Below are 19,772 nucleotides of genomic sequence, written 5' to 3'. Positions count from 1 at the left end.
AAAATGTAAATTCTGTCATCATTAAGTCAATGTCCAGATTTTCTTTTTGGGTAGACTCCTCGATCCTGATATGTGTTAGGCTATTTTATTATTATTTTATTATTTGATTACAGCCTCTAAACAGCGCGTAGGTGAAAACTGTACTGCACATGTGATGTGTACCTAATACGGGAGGCACGAGGCGGTGTCTCAAGGAAAACCGAGAGGGCAGGATGGAGAGCGGATGATGATACTCACGCCAGTCTGTCTTCAGACTCCGTCAGCTGTCGCTTAAACTCGAAGGACTTAGGCCCACTGGAACCTCAATTTGCCATTAAGATGATATCATTGTCATTCAACTTTATTTAGCACTTCTTGTGTGTTGTGGTAGGTGAAGAAGTCAAGCTCCTCTGGTGAGTCTCAGAGATGGACCCGGACTCCGCAGCCCCTCCTCAGCGCGTGCTGGAGTCACTCGACAGGAGCGCCGCCGCATCCGAAGGCAACTCCGAATATTTACAGTCTGTTAGTAGCGAATCGAGCTCATTCATCATGGTTCAGCCCAAACATCGTCTCGAAGTGCCCTCCAGGTTGTGGGTGACAACGGTTGTGGTCATCGTGATTGTCCTTCAAGTAGCCTCGACCACAGGGCTCTTCATATACTTGAACATGTCAGTGGCACAGGTAAAACTGCATTCAGCAAAAAGTTGCATTAACTAATATTATCGCCATTATTATTACGAGTGAGTTATTATTAATGGCATTAAAACTTTTTTCCTAACCCTGCACGATGACATGATTTCATCTTGGTATCAGGTTTACGAGTTGACTGTAGGCTAGTCTTGGGATGGTGGACTCCATGTATTTAGCTGCCAGAAGAATTAGGTCATGGTTCTTTGTTCTGATGAGAAGAATCAGGTCAATACATTATGCACATAGAACTGCTAAATTTTTTACAAAAAGCTTGAATTGTTTTCATCTCATCTCTGCTAAGAGCTTTTGTATATTGTCTTTTTGTATTCTGACACCTTATTTGTGTATTGTGTGGGAAAATTGTCAAATTCCTGACAGAAAATGCCTTGCATGAGGCAAGTTTCATAATGGAGTGAATGTCAGTGATTTTGTGTTTTTGATGATATTGTTTCAGCAAACCTTTTTTTTCTTTCACATATATATATATATATATATATATATATATATATATATATATATATATATATATATATATATATATATATATATATATATATATATATATATATTGTATTCATTAAAAGTAACACCAAAAACACAATGTGTAAAAAGTTAAATAATAATAATAAAGGTTTTTAAGATTATTGGTTATGGACTTTTCAGAAGGCTGAAAGTGGTTTAGGAAACTCCCCTCATAGACGAACAAAGATTTGGGGCCCTCTACCAGCATCAATACAAACTTTAATTAAATCAGAGAAAGGATGTAAGGTTTAATTAACATATGAATTACTTTGAAATACTCTGGAGCTGGAGGTCCGTGGGATTGTAGGGGGTGTTTTGCAGATGAGTACAGTAGCCAAAATACACAAGGGGTCCTAAAAACAATAATAATGTGCCAAAATGTCAACCACAGAAGGTTTAGTTCAGCTATCTTTATCCTTCATATTTTTTTCTTATCATATATTCCTGTGGTCTCTGTCAAAATCATTTTGTCAGACAATATTTATGACAATAAATCCCATTAAATGGCCGAACTATTTTCTGCAGCTGCCTGCTGTGAAAGAATTCATAGAAAGTTGGTGCTTTGGAAGTTTTACAGTCTCACTCTTTTGTGTGTTCGTTCAGTATAGTGACTGATATATATTATTCGACACATATTTTTAAAAAAAAATTCTGTTCTTTCCCATTCATTTCCTATGGCCGGGCAATTTTAACCATGGCTGGCTGAAGGTTTGCTTTTTTATGACCACTTACACTCAATTAGTTTTTTTATTTCCAGTATTTAGAGATCGCATATCTAAAAACCCCTCAAGTTGTTGGACCACCAATTGAAACGAAACCAGGAATTTATTTTGATAAATTTCGGTCAAAAACTACACATTATACAACTATAAATCAAATTATTTTTGAGTTATAAAAGCTCTGTCATGTATTAATAAGAAAGAGAGCATTTTGGGACGTTCCATCACATTTTTAAGTGAACTGGTGGATGTGTCATTGACAGGCTCGGACACTAGGTGTGGTGGAGGAGGTGAGGTGTCTTGGTCTTCTGAACGCTCTGGAGAAAGAGCAGGATGTTCCCGATGACCTGGTCCAGCTCTTTGGTGAGCCGTGCATCAAACTGGGCGAAGGACTCAAAGCCTACATCTCCAAGGTTAGACATGCTGTATTTATAATAAAACATAAAGGCACATCACGCAGGTCTTGACTTTAGTGATGGGAATTAGTGTGTTTATGGCATTTGGACCTGGAGCTCTTTGGATATGCACATGAACAGTGGGAGACCAAAAACATTCAGCATTAATCTGTTTCTTCCTCTGGAAACTAGGTTATTTAAAATCATGTTCAAGATTCCTGGCCTCTAATTAATTAGCCATGGCTAACTGTGAATAGTGGCATTTCAACAGTGGCAACAGATGCTGAACATTTTTGTATTTGCATAATGCTACATCCACACCACTAGGTGTGTATTTCCAAAACAACTGTAATATCGGCAGACTGATGGATAATCAAATTTGAGTTGGCTAAGAATGTGCTCCAAATAAATCAAATCTAACAAAGCCTTTTCTCTTTAATTTGTGGCTTTGTTGTTTTTGTTCCACTCTGGTGTTCCAGAAAAGAGCTTGGATTGTTTTTCTGACATGGACTTGAATGTGGAAAATGTCTATAATTATAATTATAATGCCTATAATTAGCCGAAATGTATGTATAAACATCTTTTGCCTTCTGTATTTTTTGCTCTCTTTTAGGTCACAGAAACCATCATCTCCAAACACACCTTTGAAGGTAACATAAAAACCACTGGAATTTAAGTGTTTCTTCCTCTTCAGTTGAAGAAAATCCTTGTGCTGTTACCTGAACTAACCCCAAAACTAGTCTCTTTTCAAATCAAGTACATTTATATTTTTAGATGACTTTTTTTTTCTTTGTTGACTCTTTGTTCTGTACTGTGTTTCACAGAAAGAGTCACTATCCCTCCACGTACAAAATTACTCACCACTGGCAGCCGACGGCCATCGGCTCATCTTACCCTCAGAGACAGTGGACTGCAGGGTGAGTTTGCCAGCATGCTTGGGTGTGTGTATAACAGAAGCCTTTACTTATTTCAGCAACAAAAAGTCTGTAAGTTTCTACCGTTCTCTCATCCTTCTGGAAAGAATCTTAACAAACCGCTTTATTAAGCATTCAGTAACATAACAAAACGTTGCTGACTCGAACTGAAGTGATATCTCACATGAAAACAGCAAAAAAAAAAAAAAAAAATGTTTGTGGCCACAAAACAAATCTCAGTAGATCTCCCCACATTACCAAAACGGGCCATGTGAATGATTTTAATGGACCATGTTTTGTCATGGAAAAACAAGTTTGCATAGTTTGATAATAAAGTTAAACTAAAATAATAGCATAAAGATTATTGGTAACACTTTATAATACTGTTAGATTTGTTAATATTACCGAAATATATAAGCTAATATAAACTAATACATAATTTCCACATTTACTAATTCATTTTTAAAAGTGGTTATCTGTTGTGTCCTGTTATTAGTGTACAGTGAAATAATATTAACTATGAACTGAATAAATGTATTTTTATGAACTAACATCAACAAAGATTAATAAATGCTTTAAAAATATATTGCTTGAAAATCGACAAAAGTTAAAAAGTTAGACCTAACACTAAAATAAATATTATATTATACTTTTAGATTCATATTATAAATAATAACTATTTATAACAGCATTTTAATTGAATTTATATTGAATCTCTTAAATGTTATAATAATTAATTTTATTACTATTAACAGTAAACATGAACTTATAATAATGATATTTAATAAGTATAAAATATAATATGTATTATAAAAATGTATATTTATGTCTTACTTATTTTCCTTTTTTTATTTGAAGTTAAAAAGTTATTTTGCATTTACTAACTTAAAATTTACATTTTACAATTAACATTTATCATAGTTAATCAGTAGCAAGTCATGGCAATATAGCAACAGTTCCTCAGAATGAACCTGAAAATCTATTTACGTTTTTTTAGTTTCACATTAAAAAGATATGGTTCTGCTGTACACTGAGGTAATCGAAGTTTGTTGTAATACCAGGTACAACATCGTTAACCCCTCAGACTGACCTTCACCAGTCCTGCCGCCATCCCGTTCGTTCTTGGGGGAACCAGAGTTTTGGCTCCCACCTGCACAACATGACCGTGTCCAACGGACGCCTGCGAATCCCTCGCGCAGGCCGCTACTACCTGTACGCCCAAGTCTACTTCCGTTATCTCACCCTCTCCATCAACGATTACCACTCGGGCTCCGTCAGTCACCAGGTGGTGCAGTGCGTCTACAAGAAGACCGCCTACGCCCGGCCAATTCAGCTCCTGAAGGGTGTGGGCACCAAATGCTGGTCTCCAGACAGCGAGAACGCCCTTCACTCCATCTACCAGGGAGGCCTGTTCGAACTTCGTGCGGGTGATGAGATCTTCATCTCCGTGTCTTCTCCCACAGCTGTGTATGCAGAAGACTCCTCCAGCTACTTTGGGGCCTTCCTGTTTGACCTCTGAGGGACCCAGTTGGGGCATGTGGTCTTATTCTATGGGAAAGGAAAATGTTCCTTTCAGAAGGCCCCACACGAGAAGAACAGATACTCCACCAACGGATGGGTTCAAAAGACCAAACAACTCCATCTAAACCATCTAATTCTTGTGGTCTGAGCACCATATGACCTTTCAGATGAAAGATAGAGTGATGGACTCCCATATGAATGGGAAGATCATGAGCATATCTGTGAGGGCTTTGGAAGGTTTCCTAGAAAGAAGGAAAACCTGAAAATGGGGACTCACTATTTAACCACATGAAAGCCTAAATGATACTTTAAAATGAAGATTTTAACCTTCAACAAATGCACGAAACGTTGTGCAGGCTGCTACTTGTGCACGCAAACCATGCCGGATGTTTTTTCATTGTTTTACTGTTTATACTAGTCATTCTTTCCTTAAAACACTGTCTGGGAAAGTGTGACCAATCATGGCCCAGAAGTCTCTAGTTAATTAAAGGAAGCGCTATGCCACACACACTTCATTCTGAGTCAAACCTGTGTCATTCACTGACATCGGAAATAACAGTCTAGAGCCAAAAACAGTGTAAGATAAAGAGCGAGACTCCGCATGACTCAATCCAAAACAATCCAAAGTTAAACTAACGTTTCCCAAAGAAGGGCTTTTTCCTGCTCCTAGTTTAAATATCCAGGACAGACAGACATCTTGAACATAACCTTGACAAACATGAAGAACAACATTCATCACACTCCACACTGAAAAAAAAAAAAAAAAAACCCACAGAAGAGCATGTTACGTGTTATTATATTTCATGTCGTGCTTATGAATAAATTACAATGATGATGTGACATTCACATTAATGCCGACATAAACAGGTTTACACAATTTAAACATTAAATACAAAGAACCCAATAAGTGATTGCGCACAACCATTATATATTTTACCAACAATAATTAGTACACAATGATCTAAGATGTTTTCAATAAAGTTACATTTTGATAAAAAATGGAAATACTGTAAAAGTTAGCTAAGGACTGAGAAGCAGCCAAGCTAATGTGCCATTGGATGAGCTTCAAGCACTGCTTACAAAGATTTTAGCATTGACTCTGTGTCCCACTGAGAGTTCAGAAACATAGAATGAAGTGGTATGCTAGCAGAGAAACACAAATTATTAAGAGGTTGAGCCAGATAGATGCAGGTTTAAACATTAAAATGGAAACAGCTGGGATGACAATTCAGACGACTATAAAAAATTCCATGCACAGATTATATTTGGACATGCATGGGATATGAATATTATGTTACCATTCAGTCCAGCTTCAGGAAATGTTAGAGATTGTGATAAGAAAAGATATTCAGAATTTTCTGACTTTAATGAACAGTATAGTGTAATGCCATTTTGCATTGATTGCACATACATACTGGCAAAAAAATGATTCCAACCCAATTTGCGTTAGGAAATGCTACACACTGTGTGGTTTTTACAGTGGTATTACAACATTTGATAATCACATGGACTACCGATCAAAGGTTTTGGGTTAGTAAGTTCATTATTATTATTATTATTTTTAGAAATCAATCTGTGATGCATTGAACAGTAAAGTTATTTAATTATTAATTAATTAATTTCAATTTATACAGATTTCCAGTTCAAATAAATGCAGTTCTTTTGAACTTTATATTCAACATTAGAAACCTGAAAAGAGAAATGGTTCTTGAGCCATGAAAGATCATGTGACACTGGAGACTGGAGTTTGGAATCACAGGAATAAATGACATTTCAAAACATATTAAATGTATGAAATTTTTTTACTGTTTTTTTTTTTAATCAAATAAATGCACCCTTGGTGAGCATAAGATACTAATTTCAAAAACATGAACCGTGTTACTGAACCCAATCTTTTGAATGGTAGGGTAAAAATTTTGTAATTTAGAAAAATACAAAAAATTTTATCAAATTAAATTTATGCATTTAGCAGACGCTTTTATCCAAAGCGACTTACAGTGCATTCAGGCTATCAATTTTTACCTATCATGTGTTCCCGGGGAATCGAACCCACAACCTTGCACTTGACAGCACAATTAAAAGTGAGAAAAGTAATAAAAAAAAAAAAAAGTTAAGTTATTATTTGAAAAGTGCATGTAATACGAAAAAACATACAGAATGAGTCATTTTAATGCATCATTTCTTGGCAGACACCTCACAGTGCTGCTTATGACTGATTACAAAGCTTGGGAACATGGTACAGACTTGACATTCGTCCCGAGAGCTTTCAGATGCTGGAATACTTGCAAACGTACATTTAAACAGAGTAAAAATCAAAAAAAGACAAAAAATGCATATGAACATGTAAACAACAAATAATGGTTTTAACTTCTGATTAACATCCATTCCGTATTGGAAGTCAGGAGAGCTCTAGAGTAATATGTGGTCTTTTCACCAGAGATGTTTGGGTTTGAGTAATACAACGGGTAGGTGAATGTCAATATTTAGATTTATGCTACAAAATGTTATGATTGCAACGGTTTTGCTTGTGTGGTAAGTAGTGTGATATGTTTTGATGCATTGATATGTTATGATAGGTCGATTACTTGCAAACACCAACACTTGGTTGCACTCATTCCCAAATTTTAAGCTAGCTGCTGGAGTGCATAAAGCGCTGCTCAAGGTCCTCCGTCCTGCAGTTGTAGCGCCAGCGCCAATGAGGCTCTACAAATGGATTCACAGTGTGAATGGATGCTAACCCAGTACTGACAGTTCTGTAGTGCAAATAATTAGGCCAGACTGCTGATTTCTGCCCAATGGGTGGTTTCAAACTGGTTGGTGTTTCAGAACATCCAGTTTGGCACTTTAGTTGAAGAGAATAGAGTCAGGGTCTCGGTTAGCCATCTGAGCCATATGTTTAAGAATATCCTTTTTGGTGATGATGCCTAGTAAACGCCTGTGGGGGAAAAGAGGAATGAGATCAATTATATTGAGCTTAACCAAATATATGCGATGTGAAATAATTCTGACATATGTAAATGATGGACACTATAATATTAGCTCAAACTGACAGGCTAAGCAAAGAATAAGCAAGGCTTTACCCGTTGTGAGTGACGAGACACTGGCGCAGGCCCAGCTTGCGAAAGATGTCCACCACGATGTCCATTGCAGTGTGGTCGGTAACAGTAAATGGGCTGAGATCCATGATACCACGGAGCTTCAACGGAGGAGGACTGCTGGGTGGCTGTGGAGGTGTGTATTCAGTGAAGAAGATTCGGGAGGCACTAACCACACCTTCCTGACGTTGACGAGCATTTTCTGCCAGAGGGAAATGGAGAATTATAAACCTTCTCATGACTGACCTATAGTCTAATTCACATGATCCCCATAATACAGTAATTAAAGGGAAAGTTCACTTAACCCTCATGTGGTGTTCAAAACCCAATAACACCTGTGGTGTTCCCGGTCAAAAATGACCGACCCATAAAAAAAAGCTTATAAATCACTCATTGTACCATATTTTCAGCCAATCTTGGATTCAGTCTTTTTGTCAACTTGTTCTCTTTCAATTAGGACTGGTTTTATATTTCTGTTTGCATCTGATTAATCATGGGCCTCATTTATCTGAGAGTAGGCATCTAATTTTTTGAGTAAAAAACAAATAATTTATGAGTAAATTTGGAAATATGAAAAACAAATTATGAAAAAATTGGCTACTGTTGATGTTTCACCAGGAATTTTGTTTTGAAACTTTTGTTTTGTAAAAAATATGGCGCATAGGTCACACTTGTGGTGTTCCCGGTCAAAAATGACCGGCCTATAAAAAATAGCTTAGAAATCACTCATTATAACATATTTTCACCCAATCTTGGATTCAATCTTTTTTTCAACTTGTTCTCTTTCAATTAGGACTGGTTTTGCATTTAATTTTCAAACTATTTAATTGTATGAGTCATTTATCCGAGCTTATGCACCTCAGTTTTTGAGTGAAAAAAGCATTATTTGTTAATAATTTTGTCAATATTGTGAAAAAGGTGAAAAAAAGTTTCACTGTTGATCACACTGGCCTACTTTGATATTTAACCAGGAATTTTTTTTTGAATTGCTTTTATTTTGTACAAAATGGCACAAAGTCACACTTGTGATGTTCCCGGTCAAAAATGGCCGGCCATTGAAAGTGAATGTAGAAAATTACAAAACACAGGGCTTGTATTTTGAAATGCTTTAATTTTCAGAAAAGGGGTGCACAGTAACACTTGTGCTGTTCCCTGACAAATCTGACCATTGTGACATACAAAAAATAAACACATTAACGCTGTCATATAGAGAACACAAATCAAACACTGTTCATTTTCTTTCAGTTTTCCAAATTATAAACTAACCAAAATAAGAAACTGTGACATTCTCTGTGTGAACTCATGCAAGTGACTAACAAAAGCATTTTTAAGGTAATTTGCAATTGGTCATTTTGTGTCACTTATGCACATGACTGACAACAGTATAATGTATGTGCCTTGCAAATGTGCACTCTGCATTTGAAACAGACAGTGCCTGTTTTCACATCTTTTGGGGCACACAAAGTGCATCTCTTTTGTTTCTCTCCTTTGCCTGTGCCAGCTGAAGGACCTGGTTCTGGTGTTTGTATGTCTCTCACCAATGTAGCAGAGGGCAGTGCTCTGGGTATATTTTGGCGCCTCTGTATCAGGGGGGTCACCATGGATTTCCCCAGGAACAGCCTCCTCCTGAAGGTTTTCCTTGTGTAATGCTCAAAAAAGTTTGTGTGTTTTAACGTGTGTGTCTGGGTAGCGTGTGTATAAATGTATCGATACATGCACAGGTCCAAGGGCTCGATGTTTGCAAGCACATATGCTCATATGTGTACATGAAAATAATGAACATGCTCCTGAAAACTAAATTGTTCTGTTATTTTCAGTGTCTCCCATTCACTTTCAATGGTCGGCCATTGTGACCATTTTTGACCATGCTTACTCTCAGATAAATGAGGCCCACGATTAATCAGATGAAAACAGAAATATAAAACCAGTCCTAATTGAAAGAGAACAAGTTGACAAAAAGATTGAATCCAAGATTGGGTGAAAATATGTTGTAATGAGTGATTTCTAAGCTATTTTTTAAAGGCCGGTCATTTTTGACCGGGAACACCACAAGTGTGACTATGTGGCATATTTTTTACAAAACAAAAGTTTCAAAACAAAATTCCTGGTGAAACAGTAGAGTAGACTAGTGTGATCAACAGTAGCCATTTTTTTCATAATTTTTTTTTCATATTTCCATATTTGTTTTTTACTCAAAATACATAAATTATTTGTTTGACAAAAAGATTGAATCCAAGATTGGGTGAAAATATGGTATAATGAGTAATTTATAAGCTATTTTTTATAGGCCGGTCTTTTTTGACCGGGAACACCACAAGTGTAACAAGGTAACAAAACCCCACAAAAAAGTACGAAAATTTCCCCCAAAAATTTGAGTTTTAGTTATACCCTTTGGGAACAAAGTCACTAAGTTTCAGTCCAAAGCGATAACATTAACTATTATTTTCGGGAAAAAGAAAATCTTCTCCGGGTCAAATTGACCCGAACACCACATGAGGGTTAAAGCTGCGGTAGGTAACTTTTGACGCTCTAGCGGTTAATAAACAGAACTGCTTGCATCTTGCAGAAGAACATCGTAGCCGGAACTACTTCTCTCTGTTTATGTCTATGAAGAATCACAAAGGTACTGGGTTACTCCGCCGCGGTCCCCCGAAGCAATCTAAAATAGTCCGAATATAAACACTTATTATAGGTGCACCCTAGTGATTCGGGACAAGCTAAAAACACGGTTTGGAAAATGGATTCATGGTGTACTCGCTTATTATATACATTTTTCTACATTTTGAACACAAACAAAGTTACGGACCGCAGCTCTGATTGGTTGTTTTTTACTGGGAGCGCATGACTTTCTGCAAATGGCAATAGGACCACTGGGAGGAGCCAGAGGAGCTTGATTTTTTCACAGATTATCTGTCTCATATTCTACTGTCAGGACATAATGACAGGTTTAACAAATATGTAAAAAATGTTTTTTTTACAAAAGTTACCTTCTGCAGCTTTAAAATTGAAAACTGTCACTGACTAATTTCTGTCCAAACTATTACTTTCTGCTGTTCAACCTCTGAAGAAAATCTAAAGAATTTTTCTACTGTTTTGTCCATACAAAAAGACCGAAGACAGAAAGTCTTAGATATTTTAAATGACATGAGGTCAGAATTTGTATATTTGGCTGAGCTACTTCTTCAGGCGGACACAACGCTCATCATCAGCAATCACAGTCCAAGACATAAAACAGTCCTATAGAGTTGTAATCTCTTACCAATAGAGATGACCAGATCCCTGCGCTGCAAAAAGCCCACAAGTCTCTGAGACTCATGCGAGACCACCACAGGGAAACCGGTGTATGATGTTTCAGCAATGAGTGACTCGACGTCCTCCACGCTCATCCCATCCTGCGTGATCACGGAGAGCGGGGGGTCACTACGGCGGGGTCGCATCACGTCCATGGCCAGCGTCTTGTGGCTGAACTCCTCCTTAGGCTCCAGGAAGGGGTAACCATTGAGACGGATATGAGCCTCATAAATACCTTCTCGACCCAAAGCATCTGCCACCCATTTACTAGTCATGGTGGCAGCCATGAGAGGCACAATGTATTCCAGGCCGCCCGTTAGCTCAAACATAATGACCACCAGAGAGATTGTCATACGAGTTACACCGCCTATGAAAGAAAGACAGGCTTGGATAAAAGCACCTGGACAAGCCACTAACGGCACATTTTTAACAGAAGACAGTTTGACAAAGTCTTACCCAGACAGGCGGCAGCGCCCACCATAGCATAGAGGCCAGGGGTGATGCAGTCCGCTCCAGGTGAGCACCAGCCTCTGAAGATTACCCAGTCATGGTGGTAATATGCCAGCTGCTCCATACCCACACCAAGCAGCCTACCTGCAATCGCTCCCACAGCCATACTGGGGATGAAGAGCCCAGAGGGCACCTGGAGGAACACACAGGACACCTGTAAACACTACAGTCTTTCAAATAAAAAGTGTTGACACTTTCTAAGGAAGAAGAAAATCAGATAGAATGTATGGATAGATGGAAGAAAGGCAGATATGAATGAATGAACGAACAAATGAATCAATGAATGTAAGGATGGATGGACTGATGATGGAAGGAAGAAACAATGGAAAAGAAAGAAATGGATGGATGGATGCCAAATGAAGGAAGGATGCATGATGAAAGGAAGGTAGAATGGAAAAAAGAACAACAAATAAAGAAATGGATGGATGGATTAATGCATTTATGGATACAAATAATAAAGAAAGGATGATGGAATAAAAGAAGACATAATAGAAGAAAAGCATGAATGGATAAAATGAAGGAAGACGAGAAGGATGAAGAAAGAAGGGAAAGAATTGATGGAAGGAAAGAATGGGAAAAAAGACAGAAAGAAAGAAATGGTAGAATGCGTGAAAGTTAGAAATTTTTCTTGACACTAAAAGTGAGTTGAGTTTAAAGATGAATGGAAGAAAAATTATAGAATGGATGGAAAAAAGAAGGATGGATTATGGAAGAAAAGATAAATGGATGGATGGATGGATAAATGGAAGAAAGGATTAATGGATGGAAGAAAGATAAAATGGATAAAAAGAAAGCAGTGATGGATACAGGAATGTAAGAAAGAATGATGATGGATGGAAGAAAGGGTGGAAAGGTTGATTTATAGAGGGAGGGATGAGTGGATAGAAGAAAGGAAGAAAGAAAGGATAGATGGTTGGCAAGGAGGACGGAAGTATGGATAGATGAAGGGAAAGTTGAATGGATGGATGGAAAAAAGAAAAGAAGGAAAGATGAGCAGATAGAAGAAAGGCAGACGGGATTGATGGATGTATTTGAACCTGTACCTTCATGCCGAAGGTCACCACTGTGATGAGCATCTTAAAGACCAGGGCCAGTGAGAGCTGCCACATGGCGGTGTACACATCGTGTCCTGCTGGTCTATCAGGCAGAGCATTACTGCTGCTCTTGGTGACGCTCACATTGGCATAGTTACACAGCTGTGAGGAATCCAGCAGGCCGCAATCGTTGAACAGCTCAGAGATCAGCTCGCTGGTGCTCATACGCGTGTAGCTGTTGGGGAACGCTATCAGAGCCGTGACAGCCGTAACAACCAGCACCTCCAAAACAGGGTAGTGACCCAGCCGCGTTGTCTTACGTCGGCGACACCATGCAATATTTGCACGGATGAAGAAAGCTCCCCAGATTCCCCCAAAAATACCCAACAGGACAAAGGGTATGAGCTCCAGCAAGTGCCAGGGGGAGTGGAACTCCACGTAGAAGAGCACCAGCCTGCTGTTACCAAACGGGTTGATGGACCGAAGGGTGAAAGCCGCCACCAACGCAGCAAAGAAAGAGCGCCACAGCGTCTTCAGGGGGAAATAATAACTCACCTACAGGATAAAGTGAAAGTGATTCTAGTTATTGAAATGACACTAGAAGATAATGGTGAGAGTATATGTTAAGAGTATTCTTGCCTCTTCCAGACTGAACAGAACTCCACCAATCGGTGCTCCGAAAGCTACCGACACACCAACAGCTGCTGCGGCAGACAATACCTAATCAACATACAACAAGAAGACAGACAGAAGTGAAAGAGTAAGCCAAGCTTATCACAAAAAAAAGCTTGGATCAACAAAGGCCTCAAATGTGAAAAATAAAATGCGATCATCTTATGTTTGGTCTCGTCTTCATGATGTCAATAAAAAAACATTCTCACAATGAGTAGGTTTTAAACATTAAACCACAAAAACAGGCAACCAGAATGTCCTTAGAGGAAAGCCACAAAAATGTAACAACAAATGTTACTGTAGTTTAAGAGACAGAGAGAGAGAGAGATGGGAGTGGAAGTTAGTTTCTTGATTCATTATAAGGTGGATTTACTGTGATTAAAAAAAAAAAGTCATCATACCTCTCGTCTCTTTGCCTCATTCCTGCGGTACTTGGTGAACAGGTGGCATAGGATGTTGGCACAGCAACAGGCCACATGTACCAGAGGCCCTTCTTTGCCCAGACTGAGTCCAGATGACACAGCCAACACAAGGGTGATGGTTTTTATTATAAGAGTCCATTTACCCAGGTAGCCCCTGATAATAAACCCACTCAGGATAGTCTTGATCTAGAGTGACAAACAAGAATTAGGACATTTTAACAGTTGCCTATAAATTGTTATATAGCAATTTAACAACCTGTGTGTCAAAACATGATATTAAATATTGCTTACCTCAGGTATTCCAGAGCCACAGGCATACGGGGCAAAGGCCCTGACTAAAGACACAGCCAGGAAGGAGAACAGCAGAGCCCAGCACACATACATCAGGTAATTCATGATGTAGGCGAAAGGACCGTCATTAGTACCAACAATGAGCTCTGCCCAGCTTTTCCAGTTAGGGCATTTGTCTCTCTCCTGGAAGGTCGTCTCATTGGAGTTCCAGCAGCAGTGCTCGTGATTAAACCAGAAGCCGTTCAGACACACTCCCTCCTTCAGATCTGTCATCCAGTGGGCAGAGATGTCGATGCCACCAGCCAGAGCACCTGAAATCAAACAGAACAGCACATGCTATAAAACGCCAGATGGTATTTAATAGGAAATTCAAAAGCTATTTTTAATTTGCTCTATAATCATTCCTAATGATACTTATGCTTTAATATTATAGAACCAAACCAACCTGACATCAGTCCAACGAGCAGCATGAGAAGCCAGCCAGAGAAGGCATCGCTGATACTCTTCATCAGAGCCAAGGCTGACTCTTTACTCTTGGTAGCAATCTAACATGAAGAGAAATGGAAGACCACAAATGAACACGAGTGAACTGCACCGCATGCATGATTAATTTCTTTCTGAGCATAGAAGATGTTTCGATTGTACAGTCACCTCTCGGTGCCGATCCCGGTCCTTAGATTTCTCTCGGACCCAGTCGATGGTGTTGAAGTCTTCATATGTGCCGACCCCAGGCACTGGCTCATCTAGCAGATCCATCAGTTTAGGAACCCCATTGGGCCCATCTTCAGCTCCATATGAACCCCCTGCACAGATGCAGGTCAAAAGTACAAAACAAATAACCAGATGTTATTTATACCCGATGCAGTTGAAGGCCTCAGGTGGTATAACAAAATGATCACAAGAGCCCTTTTTCCACCGATAGGATGTTTCAACCAATCTGGTACCGTTTCAACCAAAAAGGGCAGAAGGCCAGAAATTTTACCTAGTCCTTTAAAGGGTTACTCCACAGCAAAATGAACATTTCGCCATCAATCACTTACCCCCATGTTATTCCAAACCTGTAAAAGATTTGTTCGTCTTCGGAACACAATTTAAGATATTTTGGATGAAAACCGTGAGGCTTGTGACTGTTACATTGACTGCAAAGTAAATGAGACTCTCAAGGTCCAGAAAAGTATGAAAGACAATGTCAGAATAGTCCATCTGCCATCAGTGGTTCAACTGTAAAGTTATGAAGCGACGAGAATAATTTAAGTACACAGAACAGGTGTGGAGTTTCCCTATAAACTTGCTTTTCTTGAACTTTGAACCACTAATGTCAGAAGTCAAAGGGTGAGATATCATCATCATCATCATCAAAAAAAAAAAAAAAAAAAATTCAACAATCAAAATTCAGAAGACTGAAGTTTTTTTCCATGATTGAACGAAGATTTTTTGCGATCAAATTTTACCTCTGACGAAATTCTGGCAGTGTCAGACGTTTTGGAGCAACAGTCCCGCAGTGTGAACATCTTTGTCTCCGTTTTTAAAGACAAGCCATGATCAAAATGAACGCTGGAGTTTTCATTATGGTGAGTGTCCGCTGGAACGGATTATGTAATAATATTTAGAAGTTAATATTTCGTAACATTATGTTACATTATGTGCAATAACTGTTTTCTATTTTAATATATTTATGATAAATAGAAAGTTCAAAAGAACAGCATTTATTTGAAACTATAAATGTCTTTACTGATCAATTATAAATGTATTTTTTATTTAAAGTGCACCTACCACGCCATTTTTAGGTTCCTAATATTGTTTTGGGTGTCTCCTACAATAGGTTTTCATGCATGCAAGGTCAAAAAAAACGCTTTTGTTTTCTCAAAAATATGCCATTAAATATCACCTAATTTTCCAACAATTCTCAAATAATTTATCGGAAGCAGTTCTAAGATTCAGTCTCTCTTAAACCCCTCCTTTCCGTCAGCCTACTCTGCTCTGATTGGTCAGATGGCCTAGTTTGTTGTGATTGGTCTACCACATACGGCGCGTATGGGAAACGTTAAACCTATGCCATAGTTCTGTATTTGTGCGTAAGTTGCAGCTGGCTAATGTAGAACATAGGTGGGCATTGTGCAAACCCAGGAAAGTGTAGCTGACACAGAAGTGGGATTCAAATTACTGATGACTCGTTTAGACTGTGCAGATTGTTTACATTCACATACAGCGACATGAGCATGAACACTGCATGATAGGCAATACTAGAAATAGCATAATAGGGGCACTTTGAAAAAAATTCTTACAGACTTTTGAACAGTTGCTGCAGTCATATTTATTTGAATTAATTATTTTTTATTACTATTAAATATATAACAACATTAAATATCAAATTAGAAGGATTATATATTACATTTCAATGCTTCATATATACTTTTTGTGGGCTTTTAGTGGAAAGGGGATAAAGGATGTCATGTCACGTTTTTGGTAGTGCACATTCCTGTTCCAGTGTTCACAGTTCTTCATAGAAAGATTTTAGTAGTACCAAGAACAGGAAATACATTACACTACAAAAAAAAAAAAAAAACAGCAATAAAACTAGCTATGCTTAATGATTATCCAGCTTAATTATATATTATTAACTGCGCCATACAGTATTCATAATGATTCTAAGTATACAACACAAAAGTTGTTTATGAAAAAATGATCAAAAAATGTTTGTATTTAAGCAAAAAATAACCCATATTCTCTGTGGAAGTACCAAATCACACAGCAAACACCCAACAAAGCAACTGATATCAAACACCGAGGAAGTTCAAGGGAAACAGATGGATGTGAAAACCTGAAACCACTCAAAATATGAAACTAGCTACAAAAGAAATAACTAGAGGGGAGACTTTGATCTCACTGATAAAAGGATTTCTGTTGGGGGGTGGCAAATACCAAAGTTATGACCTCAGCGAATTCTCACCACTATTTTCTCACGGACCCAAAAAAACCCCTGAGACCTATACATTACACATTTGCCCCCAAACTGATATCATATGATGAGAGAAAGGAAGAAACGAATGGGAATCTTGTGAATGACAATAAAAATATGGAAAAGAACACAACTGAATAAGGATAAAACTGGGTGGCAGCTACTCTGGGGAAATAATATGACTTATATTGTCACCTCTCCTCACCACTGGGGCGATTTTTTCCACTGTCTTTGTCTCATCTCACTATAAATGCAGATCTGGCACTCACCTGAGCCATAGTCCCGGTCCAGAGGAGGCACGTCATCAGTGCTGGAGAAGTCCAGTGTTGCTCCTGTGATCTCCACCATGTCCTCATCGCTAGTTCCACTCTGCTGGCTGTTGAAGCTCTCACTGCAATAGCCCGTGTTGTCCATTTATCCTCCAGAATGTGGAGGACATGGAAAAGTCCTTAGACCTGAGCACAAGAGACTCCATTTGAGTTAAAGCTTGAAAGCATCCGCCCAACTATTAATGTTTACCATGCACTTCTAGATTAAATAGTAGCCTAGCTATGATTTACACCATGGCTTTTTAATGGCATATATTATGATTCTGGATTACAAATAACATAAAGCAGATAAACTCTAAATTTAATAGTAAGAATTTAATATGAACAGCAGAGATGATCAGATCATCACTATGAACGAACTTTAGAGTTCCAACTGTAACGAATAAAGGATTAAAGGTTTAATAAACGATTAAAGGTTTATCTTTTTTTATCATTGGTTTTAAAGATTTACAAATACAGCCTGAGCTAAATTGAATTAAAAGTAATAATAAACAAAAAATAAATAAAACATTTATAAAGTATTTATAGCTCTTATTTTTTACATTTGCCTTTTAAGTTAAAACAACAAAAACGTATTTCTTCCCCCAATATTTACATTTGTGTGTACTATATTTAGCTAATAAAAGTAGCAGCTTTGATTAAAGGTTTACCAAAGCTAACAAATGACATCAGCAAACTTAAGAAGTGGGTCATCATTATAGCTTAGCCAATTAACCTGCAAAATATATGAACTAACGTTATATATTTGACTGCGACAAATAGCGCAGAAAAAAGCGCTGACAGCACACTTCCTTATCTGCTTCAAGCTGTCAGCAATGAGGAACTATTGTGACAAATTCACAAAAATACTAATGGAGCTGGTTAGCAGAATAGCTGAAAGGCTGCAAGCTAACCAGCTGTAATTTTCGTAAACTTGGAAGCCTTGGCTTAATGGCATCAAAAGGAACTGTTCCAAAATATGTTTATAAAGTCAACTTGTCGTACATTGACTGTACTTGGGTTAAAGTGAAACTACTAAACATTTACCTTGTTTGTGTCACTCAAGCGCCGATGTCAATGACGTAAAATCCCCGTTCGACATGAATAGCCGAGCGCCGATCCACAAGATCAGACTTCAGCATTCGATTAAGAATGTCTCTCACAGCTGGTTGGTTATAACTTGTCATACACAGTACACACTGATCTATATTATAGATCAGTGGTCATACCAGAGAAAAAATAAACTGCTCATTAGCAACTCATCCTTTTACTCACAATTTATTGAAAAAAGTACTAACGCTACTAGTTTCAATCTATATTTTGTGCCCTAAGCATTAAATAGGTCCACACAAGCGATCAATGAGTGGCTCAATGTTGCCATCTATAGGTGACAGTGGAAACAGACTGAGCCTACAGTGATTACGCAGTGTGATTATATTTGTTACCACAATTACATGCTGCTGAACTTTACGGACTTTGTGTTGTCCTGAACTGTATGGACTTTGTGTTGTCCTGAACCGTATGGACTTTGTTTTATCTCTTTAAACGGCATCAAGGCTTCTATTCCAAAGAAAAAAAAAACATGAAACCGTGAGTGTACATCACAAATAAGTGATAGTCCACAGATTTTCAAAACAAATATTTAAATAAATTGTGGGACTGGATCACAGTGTTCTGTCATTAGGAGCACATACTGAACCTTCACCGTTCACCTGTGTGAGGTCGTTCAGCATGATGCCTTACAGAGTTCTTAAAATCACTACCTTCATTTAGAGTTAAATATTAAATGTAGCCTATGTGAATGTTTAAAATGTTAATCTGATTCTGTCCTATTACTGGTCTCCACTTCTTGTAAATTTCCCACCATTAAGTTAATTAATGGTCTTGCGTTGTTACAAATAAAAACTGCATAAAAACTGCATGCATGACAAGACCAAGACAAGATCGCATAGTATCTGTTACATTATTCCGCCTGTGCCATGTTTTATATTCATATGTTCATTATATTAATTGCATTCATACTTGGGATGACTGATGCAATTGCGTGCAATATTCTTGGTATGATCAGGCCATGTTTTATCTGTGTGAACTTGATGACTTATTGATTTAGAGAGACGAGAACATACTTTTCTCATTAAAGTTATTTTAAAATTCTGAAAAAAAAGATAAGCATCTCTGTATTATCTGTTGTCAAATAATTTCCCTTCAAAATCCCAATATTAAATCGGCACTGTAAAATGACTGCAATTTTAACATTAAAAGCCTGTTAAATGCTAATGCTGAAATCTTCCATTATATAGACGTCAAAAATTGTAATAAACATAATGGGATCTTTCATGTCATTTTGAAGTAAAATATAGTTTTTGGAAGTTAATGAAAAAAAAATTACATTGTCAGAATTCCCTGTGTGAAAGCTTACATTTGATGGTTTTTCATTTTAATCGTTATTT

General features: G+C 37.8%; 2 protein-coding genes across 4 annotated transcripts; one reads left to right on the top strand and one right to left on the bottom strand.

Moving 5' to 3' along the window:
- Window positions 1-184: 184 nt before the first annotated feature.
- Window positions 185-5,255, top strand: LOC127941594 (tumor necrosis factor ligand superfamily member 10-like). The gene is made up of 5 exons (XM_052536803.1): window positions 185-660; window positions 2,174-2,323; window positions 2,919-2,955; window positions 3,130-3,222; window positions 4,281-5,255. The coding sequence occupies exons 1-5, from the start codon at window positions 406-408 to the stop codon at window positions 4,736-4,738; spliced, it is 993 nt and encodes a 330-aa protein (XP_052392763.1). The 5' UTR covers window positions 185-405; the 3' UTR covers window positions 4,739-5,255.
- Window positions 5,256-5,518: 263 nt separating this feature from the next.
- On the bottom strand, window positions 5,519-18,519 carry LOC127941593 (H(+)/Cl(-) exchange transporter 5-like). 3 transcript variants are annotated; one of them, XM_052536800.1, is made up of 12 exons: window positions 18,370-18,519; window positions 17,284-17,469; window positions 14,707-14,858; window positions 14,501-14,600; window positions 14,056-14,366; window positions 13,744-13,950; window positions 13,310-13,390; window positions 12,680-13,225; window positions 11,583-11,769; window positions 11,095-11,493; window positions 7,821-8,037; window positions 5,519-7,675 (listed from the first exon to the last, which is right to left on the bottom strand). In XM_052536800.1, exons 2-12 carry the CDS (start codon window positions 17,426-17,428, stop codon window positions 7,585-7,587), a joined length of 2,436 nt encoding a protein of 811 aa, XP_052392760.1. In that variant the 5' UTR covers window positions 17,429-17,469; window positions 18,370-18,519; the 3' UTR covers window positions 5,519-7,584. The 3 variants fall into 3 exon arrangements, with proteins under 3 accessions (XP_052392760.1, XP_052392761.1, XP_052392762.1); XM_052536801.1 differs by lacking the exon at window positions 18,370-18,519 and adding an exon at window positions 18,237-18,335; XM_052536802.1 differs by lacking the exon at window positions 18,370-18,519 and adding an exon at window positions 18,080-18,183.
- Between the last annotated feature and the right edge of the window lie 1,253 nt (window positions 18,520-19,772).

Source organism: Carassius gibelio, chromosome A21, assembly GCF_023724105.1.
Source record: "Carassius gibelio isolate Cgi1373 ecotype wild population from Czech Republic chromosome A21, carGib1.2-hapl.c, whole genome shotgun sequence".
NCBI lineage: Eukaryota > Metazoa > Chordata > Actinopteri > Cypriniformes > Cyprinidae > Carassius > Carassius gibelio.
The sequence above is the reverse complement of the archived record's forward strand: the minus strand, read 5'-3'. Positions and strand labels throughout refer to the sequence as shown.